The sequence below is a fragment of the Aricia agestis genome, chromosome Z (genome assembly GCF_905147365.1).
Source record: "Aricia agestis chromosome Z, ilAriAges1.1, whole genome shotgun sequence".
NCBI classification, from domain to species: domain Eukaryota; kingdom Metazoa; phylum Arthropoda; class Insecta; order Lepidoptera; family Lycaenidae; genus Aricia; species Aricia agestis.
This window is the reverse complement of record NC_056428.1, coordinates 31024883-31034646: the sequence shown is the minus strand read 5'-3', so window position 1 is coordinate 31034646 and position 9764 is coordinate 31024883. Positions and strand designations below refer to the sequence as shown.

The 9764-nt window shown below is 35.1% G+C and overlaps 1 protein-coding gene and 1 long non-coding RNA gene across 2 annotated transcripts; one reads left to right on the top strand and one right to left on the bottom strand.

Moving 5' to 3' along the window:
- Window positions 1–671: 671 nt before the first annotated feature.
- Window positions 672–5462, bottom strand: LOC121738889. Its single transcript, XR_006037355.1, has 3 exons — window positions 5451–5462; window positions 3932–3938; window positions 672–763 (listed from the first exon to the last, which is right to left on the bottom strand). It is a non-coding gene; the product is annotated as an uncharacterized LOC121738889 (long non-coding RNA).
- LOC121738888 (cytochrome b-c1 complex subunit 1, mitochondrial-like) lies at window positions 1094–2520 on the top strand. Its single transcript, XM_042131153.1, has one exon. It carries the CDS (start codon window positions 1135–1137, stop codon window positions 2518–2520), a length of 1386 nt encoding a protein of 461 aa, XP_041987087.1. The 5' UTR covers window positions 1094–1134.
- Window positions 5463–9764: the final 4302 nt, after the last annotated feature.

The window sequence follows — 9764 nt, the reverse complement described above, 5'->3', positions numbered from 1 at the left end:
CGAAATGAATGCATTAATGAAATAGACGCAGACGAAGTCGTGGGTAAAAGCTATAATTTATAAAGCTGAGGAAGTTGTTCGCCAAAATAAATATGATGTCCGTAATAACTGCAGCTATTCCACACAAACGAAGTCGCGGGCACAGCTAGTTCTTATATTACATACCTACAATTTTGAAGTCGGTTTCATCTTTTTAAAATACTACTTATTATGTTACTAATTATTAAAGTGCACATAATATTATTTAGGATGTGGTGAAAATTACACGTCTGACTGTTGCCATTATGGATATCGAGCAAAAAAAGCCAAAAATATCACATATTTGTTGTATGAGATTCCTTAATTATTAATTTTATTTTACTTAATACTTACTAGCTGTTTGACCGAGCTTTGCTCGGTATCCGATGAAAATGTCATTTTCTAGAAATGATTCCTAGCTAGATCGATTTATCGCCCCCGAAACCCCCTATATACTCATGAAAATCGTTGGAGCCGATTCCGAGATTCCAAATTTATATATATATATATATATATATATATATATATATATATATATATATATATATATATATATATATATATATATATATATATATATATATATATATTGCTCGTTATAAGATTAAGTTGCCGCCCTATATCTTATTAAAGATATAAGATATAGGGCGGCAACAGAAATACACAATCTGCGAAAATTTCAAAAGTCTAGCTAGAGCGGATCTTGGGATACAGCCTTGAGACAGACAGAGTACCTAAATACAGACTACAGACCAAAGGTGCAGACGGACGGACATCAAAGTCTAAGTAATAGGGTCCCCTTTTTACCCTTTGGGTACGGAAAACTAAAACTATAAAATAAAAATTTGAAGGGCGTCTACAATACAAAGCACTCTACAGCAAGTAGCATAGTTTCTTATGTCAATGAGCATCACCAACAAAGAGTAGCTTAATATATTTCATTGGCAATATTATAATATTTGCATTAAAATTGAAAAACAATTCGATTGTCATACTTATCAAAAAGTGTTTGTTTTGTCTGTGTACTGTTAATGTCATTTTCATAGTGTAAAAAATATATCCAAGCGTTGGGATATATTTTTATTTGGCACGTAAACGTGAAATAATATTGAAGTTATGTTCAAACGTTTTTGTAAGCCCCGTATTCTACTGCTAGAACAATGTAGAAACTTTTGGGGTGGACGAAAGGAACCTAAAGCTCCTCAAATACAATTATTGGAATTGCCAAACGGTGTGAGGGTGGCCTTAGAAGAATCTTGCTCGCCGGTGGTTTGTGCATCGCTTTACGCTCTAGCGGGATCAAGATTTGAAGACGAGTGCAACAACGGTGTATCGTATTTTATCGAACACATGGCTTACAAGGGATTTAGCGATGCGGACGAGGATTCTATAATCGGATTTCTGAATAGTATTGGAGCAAAAATGACAGCGCATACAACCAGAGAATACCAGAGTTTCGCAGGCGTAGCGCTCGCCGAGTACGCGCCAGAAATCATTTGTCTTCTTTCAAGAATAGTCAAGGATTTACAGTTTCCTTCCAAAGAAAGTTCAGTAGAAAAAGTAAAAATTCGAAAAGAATTAATAGAAAATGATAGTAATCAAAGGCAACTAGTCTTCGACTATTTACACCAAACCGCTTTCCAAGGAACCAGTTTGGCGTATCCGGTGACACCTTCGAGTAGAAATTTAAAGAGTTTCGACAGTAAAACCGCAGCTACGTTTATGAAAAGAAATTTCACTCCTAAGCGAGTAGTTTTAGCAGTGTCTGGCGGGATTTGCTATGACCAAATAAGACAGATCGCCGAAAAGAGCTTCGATTTTAGTGACTGCAGTGATGTGTGCGTGCTGCCAAATGCGTGCAAACGTTACACTGGGTCGCAAATTATATACAGAGACGATACGATGCCTCTGTTACATGCCGCCATAGCTGTGGAAGCACCAGGGTATACGAGTGACGATTATCTGCCGATGCTCGTCGCCAGTTGTCTCACAGACTCCTGGGATAAGACGCAATCAGCAGACATAAGACACGGGTCCCCGCTGGCGCGAGCCGCAGCCACCACCCAAATCTGCGAAAGGTTCGAATCTTTTTACACCGCCTACAGCGACGTCGGTCTTTGGGGAGTCTACTTCGTCTGTAAAATGCAGGACGCTGACGACATGGTCTTCAACATCCAAGACTGTTGGATGAATTTATGTACGACTACGACAAAAAAGGAGTTGGAGAGGGCTGTCAATACGGCGAAACTGAAGTTAGCCAAGAACGTGAATGGAGTCGTGAATTCTTGCCACGATATCGGTAGACAAATTATCCTCACCTCTCGTAGAACACCACTGGAGATGTATCATCACGAATTGGACTCTCTATCAGCTGGGAAACTGAAGAAAGTCGGATACAAGTACATCTACGACAAATGCCCAGTGGTGGCAGCGGTGGGACCGTCCGAAGTTCTGCCAGACTACTTGCGCATCCGATCTGGCATGTATTGGTTGAGATTTTAATAAATCATATACAGATCATTCATATGATTTTTTTTTAAGTTTTCATCTTTAATTTAATCGATTCCTTCAGACACGATGTGGACAATTTATTGGGTAAATTAGAAATAATGATACTCCCAATTCCTATCTTTATTATTATTTTTTGGGACTGTACTGTGGATACTTTTTGATAAAATAATCAAATACAGGTATGGCTTTATAAATCATCAGATAAGACGAAGCGATTTAAGGTTTTTGTGCGCAGATGTGACTCGAGTGCCATTTGTTATGAATTTTATTAATCAACTTGAAAACAGAAACAAGTCGCATTAGCGAACGGATTTCAATTTCAATTCGAAAAAGTAAAATATTTTACTTTGAAATAAGTTCAGCGTCTAACTTTTTGAAAGTATAAAAATCTTTTGAAAATTGTTTTATTACTGCAACGTGTTTTTTTATTCTTTGTATGGGCCCTATATTCAATACTTAATATGAATACTAAACATTAGAAGTTGAACTTCAAGCGAAAAGTGAGAAAACGTAATCTCAAATCAATCAAATCAGATATTAACACACCGAAGAAGTCTTAGGTATTCATAGTTTAGAATCGTTCGACGAAATATAAACCCAATACTTTAAAACTAAACTTAAAGCTTTTAATACACTGCCGTGTAAACGAAAGCTTCGAACACTTTGGAAATAAATTAGTCTTTAATATACAAACTTTTTGGATTCGACGCCAAATTATAAACCGAAATTCGTTTTCCCTTTCCCGAGAATACCCTTTTTAATTCCATTATACTTAGGTATGCCTTAAGGTTATAATATTTCGCCTGGAGCAAAAGTTTTATCAATTTGAGTTAGGTAATTATTCGGATTTTGATTTATTCATAGAATGTAAAGATTTGTAATGATAATTATGTCTATATTTAAATGATAATAATATTATACTGTACCTAATTTTGTCTATAATAATTATTGTCACTAGAGGTTTTGTCCGAATTTTACTTTATAGGCGTCTACCTTCAAGAAGGGCGCATATTCACTCACCTAAAGGCCGGCAACGACCACAATTAAAGTAACAGTGAGGATGAATAATTCATACCATTATAGAGCCAAAATAAGCAAAAATTGAGATTTTTGTACAGAATATCTAACTTAATTGTTTATTTTAATTTTATTATTAATTATTATAGTATAAAATATACGACTTACTATTTTGTGAACATTTTATATGCCTACCTGTAGCAATTTCGAATAGAGAGTCCCGTTTTTACCGTTTGGGTACGGAACGCTAAAAATATGCTGATGTTTTTTTATGAAACATGTGATTAGGTTACTTAAAATTACATTTAAGTGATTAAATATCTCATTTAATTTACTTTTCATTAACAGTCAAGAAAAGTCAAGCTATTATTCAATTCGCTACAACGAACGATCTATAACGAATTTAGTTTCAATAGAATATTGGCATGGGAGAGAGAGCAGCTGCTATTTAGATGTGCTCTTCCGTCGTTGCATTTTTAATAGGTGGTTTAACATTCTGTTGGCTGCCTCCATAACTCACCTGTCTGGTGTGGAAAGGGGTCTCTTACACCAAGGTACTATGGAATGCGTTCCTGCTGCAAATGTATTGAAAATAAAATAAGTAGCACACTATAAACAAGAAATTAAGGTAGATTAATATTTATTACTAAATGAAATTCGTTTTTCGCAACGTTCTTTTCTCTCTATTATCTCCATACCCATCGGCTCAGCCGTTTAATCTTGAAGAGGAAACCAACATAACAGACACACTTTCGTATTTATGTATTATTAAGGATAATAATGTACTTTATCCTTCGATCGGAGATTCTTGGAAATCTATTGCTGTCGTGGTCACCGTTATCCTTATGGGGCTTGATGGGAATCCTTCGATCGTGGAAAAACCAGACACAATATCTGATCTAGTACTGTGATCGCGGCCGCATGAAGCCGCTTGGGAGCAATATTTAGTGCTGATGATCTCCAGTGATAATGATAATGACACATCCAAAAACCAAAGGTGTGCTAAGTACAAAATTTAGGTAACAAGAAGGATTCATCGCGGGAATTCCGAACTAGTTTGTCTCCGGCGTAGAGGCGGGCAAGTGGGGAGTGGGCAAAGTGAGGAAGTGGGGAGTGGGGAAGTGGGGAAACAGACGGACACTAACTTAGTTCTACAACAAATTGTGTTAACCGAATTAGATCCGCGGAGTTTGGAATTGCATTGAACAAACATTCAAATTAAATCTATGCGGGATAATTAAGATGTCTATAAAACTTTGGAGTAACAAATTCTTCTGTCTTTTTAGGTTCAGAACGATTAAAAATCTTCAGCTTCAGATTCCGACGATACCAGATCCTTAAGAAGTACAATGTCGTCGATTAAACTAGTTTAAAACAATTTACTTGACGTTTAGTACTATTCTTTTGCGATAAGAACAATTATTATTCTTTAGTTTCAATTATACTATAGGCATGGCATATTATATAAGTGGATGAAGTGGGTAACTAAAATTTTACAACATAAGAGTAATTATTCATTTTTTCTCTCATAATTAGACCAAACATAGTTACTTACCCACTTTACAATTTACATGGAATTTTCATTTTTTCGATTTCAAATCATTCTCGGCCCTTAAACCTTCGACATTTATGCAAAAAAAAACGAGAGTTTTCAAATTGTTAATTCCCCGCTTCATCCACTCATATTGTCTTCATTTATTTTATAAACTAATCAATAAATGCAATCTATAATGCAACTGAATGAATTTAATTACATTTACGTGAATAAGTTAAAGCTCACTTACTGACGCACTAAAATAATCAATGCTAAACTTTCATTTTATGAAGATGTTGACATAAACTTAATTATGTTAAAATTAAATGTTGTTTGTCTTCATGAAATTAAAGCTAAGTAATATTTAAACGTCTTAATAATAATTTTAGTATTGTTTGAACTATCACACAATCTTCTCATCTCACAAACAATTTCAAGAACCGCAGTATAGCACTAGCTTAAAGGCTACGCCAACGCCGAATTAATATTTTTATGGGAATACTAGATGTCCCGCGCGGCTTCGCCCGCGTAATTTAGAAATTTTACAGAATCCGTAGGTACATTTTCCCATAAAAAATATTTCCCCCGTTTTTCCCACATTTTCCTGAGTTTCTTCTGTCGTATTAGTCTTAGAGTAATAATATAATATAACCTTCTCGATAAATGATGAGTCTTACTCGATAAATGATCTATCTAACACTGAGATAAGTTTTTAAATCGGACCTGTAGTTTCTGAGATTGACGCGTTCAAGCAAACATACTCTTCAGGTTTATAATATTAGGTAGATATAGATTTTTTTTAATTATCGCTTGACAAACTCGAGTCTCTATCTAAAAGACTATGAAATGGTATAATATGGTAGTGATGATGATGATGATGATGATGATGATGATGAAGAATGTAATTTGCATAGTAGCATATGCTTTCTGTTCTTAAAACAACGCCGAAACTCCCAAACTTGTATCTATAAAGAATCAGGAATTCTCTCAGCACCTTCCGAACCACGGTATACCAGGTATATCTCGGTGCAAAATCTTACTTGTTGGTAGCATATGCTTAGAATACTTCTCACGAAACCGAAGTCACCATATGTTTCCCTATAAGTTTTGAGGAGTTCCCTCGATTACTTATGGATCCTTCATCAGATCACCACTTTTCTGAATATAATACCAAATTGGGATGATACCCTATATACCAAAAGAAAAATTTTGAAAATCGGTTAACAAACGGCGGAGTAATCGTTGAATATAAGAAAACGAACATAACACCTCCCCCATTTTGAAAGTCGGTTAAAATTGTAGCCTATGTGTTATTTATTTAATATTTTAATCAGCACATGAATTGAATAACAAAATTTTTTTCAAATTAATCGTAGCACCATCTGTCAGGACAAACTAAAATTGAAATAGAATAATATTGAATGCGATGATAGCGCCGTCCGCCGGATCTAATGTAAAACATTCCAAAATCAACAACTCCTTATAAATAAGAAATTAATTGAAAAAACATTTTCCAGTAGACCAAACTGTAAATCTAAACCATTCTCGAATCTCCACGAACACACACAAAAAATTTCATCAAAATTGGTCCAGTCGTTTAGGAAGAGTTCAGTCACATACACACGCACACAAGAAATATATATATTAAGATAATAGGCCACTTTATTTCCACCACCTTATAGTATGTAAGCAATCTGTAGGGCCTCTATGGAAGCTACTACGCTGACGCTGGACGCCCTAGGACACTGCTACCCCTAGGTCGTGGGTTATGACTGCCTATTTATGAATCCAGGTCTGGGCTAGGCTCTCTATTAATAGCGAACACTCAGAATTTCCATTTCTAAAAACATGGATATGTCGGTCATTCGCTAGTGTGCTAATCCAAGAACATGTTCACTGTAAATGGATGTTTACAACTAACAACACAATACAAACAATATATACAGTAGTCCATTATCATACACGACTCACGAGCGCCCCAATCGGGTGTATGCGTGATTTCAGCTAAAATTGTATAGTGCCAAATCATTGCACGTAACCTCACGTCACACATGAATATATAACAGAGTAGACCTCAGAAGAGAGTAGAGAGAACGGAGTACCTCGATTTACGATATGACATACTACGTCAAACGTATAAATTTCGAGATCTCAATATCTGAGTCGACCTGTGGAGTCGGCCTAATTAGTTCTGTTTACTCTGAAAATAATAAGAGCTGGTACACACTGGGCGTTTTTAAGCGCGCGTTAGGCACGCGCTTTGCTAACGCGCGTTTTGAGAACCGCGGATTCTATTGAAGCGTATACACGCAAGCGCGCGTTTAAAACGCGCGTTTTGAGAACCTCGGATTCTATTGAAGCGTAAGCGTATATATATATATATATATATATATATATATATATATATATATATATATATATATATATATATATATATATATATATAATTGGAATCTCGGAATCAGCTCCAACGATTTTCATGAAATTTAGTATGTAGGGGGTTTCGGGGGCGATAAATCGATCTAGCTAGGAATCATTTCTAGAAAATGTCATTTTCATCGGATACCGAGCAAAGCTCGGTCAAACAGCTAGTAATATTGATACAGTAAATATGTAACGAAAAATTGAGTGCTCTTCGAATAAAGACCGACCGTTATTTGACGTGATGAATCGTTAGGGGGGCATGTCAAGAGGTCACAGAAAAATTTAAAAGGTCGCGCTAATTGCTGTTTTTCGCCACAGACTGGGTACCTGATGATGGACGACGCCGCCGCGTCGATGAATGGAAGGACTTGGGGGAGGCCTTTGCCCAGCAGTGGGACTGCATAGGCTCTTAAAAAAAATTGCTGTTTTTGAGAAATCCAAAAAATGAATTTTGAAATGCTTTTTTCTCGGAAACTATAGGTTTTAGGAAAAAGTTTTTTAATAAAAAATGTAGAGGGCATTGCGAACTACATTTTTTGTCATTGGAGTGACGTCATCCGACTTAAAATACAAAAAGTAGAGGGCGCTAATGGATCAAAAAAAGGTTACAACGGTATTTTCGATAGAAAAAAATGTTTTTTTCATAATAATATAAACGAGAAAGTTGTCCGTCACAAAATTAGCTACAACTTTTTTTTGAGCGCCATAAACACTAGAAAGACCGGACTTTGCGTATACCTAGAAAGACTGACCACACAAATTAAGTTTATTAAATTTTAAATTATTGTTGTATTTGTTTCTACTAACATTTAATAACATTTTAATTTTTTTATTTTTTTTTTATTTTATTTACTCTAGTAAATAAATAAAAAAAATTAAAAGTTGAAACACGAAATGAACAAATAAGAAAGAAATTACCGAATACCCTCTACTTTTTGTATTTTAAGTCGGATGACGTCACTCCAATGACAAAAAATGTAGTTCTCAATGTCCTCTACATTTTTTATTAAAAAACTTTTTCCTAAAACCAATAATTTCCGAGAAAAAAGCATTTCAAAAATTTTTTTTTTGGATTTCTCAAAAACAGCAATTAGTGCGACCTTTTTAATTTTTTTGTGACCTCTTGACATGCCCCCCTAACGATTCATCACGTCAAATAACGGTAGGTCTTTATTCGAAGAGCAAATTACATATTTATTGTACTATATGCTTTTTGTAAGTTTCGTCGCGTATTACTTAGCCGTTTGTGAACCGATTTTGATTAGTTCGTAAGAAGAATAAATGGTCCCATGACAAGGAAAAACTATTTAATGTCGTAAATATTTGTTAAAATTATACAAATAAAAAGCAATAATATGTGAAGAGCTTTGGAACAAGACTGCGCGAACGAATTTTCGAGAAACATCAGCTAGATTCAGTCTAGTCAATATTATAATCTATTTATAACTTTTTATGAAACTAGCACGAGAACACTTTAAAACCATCTAGAATTAAATGAAATTATACGAGAATAATATGAAAGCACGTTTAAAATTAGAAGCTCAAGCTATAAGTTTAATACATTGAACCCGCTTTGTCCAGAATAGCGTATTAACGTGAGTAGAGCCACAAGCCAAATTTTATAAAAAGACTTATGTTAAAAAGTTTACCAAGCCCGGTCTATAAAACATCCTGAACTAAATGAACAATAAAAGAAACTGATGAAGTTGAAAAAAGTGTGATTTAGGATTCCGAAAACTATAATATTATAATACGAGTATACAGAGTGTAATAAAACTGGGTCATAATACTTCAGGTTGAGTGTGGGTCCCCGGGGATCGCCCGCTTCAGGGGATTACATACACACCCTAAAGTATAAACACTTAGTTTTGTTACACCTTGTAACTATATAATGTATCTTCAACTAAACTAAAAATCTGTAAAAGCTTTTAGGCAGAAAAACGGGGACTAAACTATTGCATGCTCTTTGTTCTTAATAAATTGAGGTGATTGACCTCAGCTGATTTCTATTTTTGCTTTAGAATATAATAAACTAGATGACGCCCGCAACTCCGTTGCGTCAAAAATCGTTAATAGCGTGGGAACCGTAAATTTTTCCGGGATAAAAAGTATCCTATGTCCTTTCCCAGACACAAATTATCTCCATGCTCAGCAAAATCGGTTTAGCGGTTAGGACCTGAAGAGGTGACAGACAGACATGCAGACAGACAGACTTTCACATTTAAAATATTAGTATGGATCTGCGAAGGCGCCATGCTAG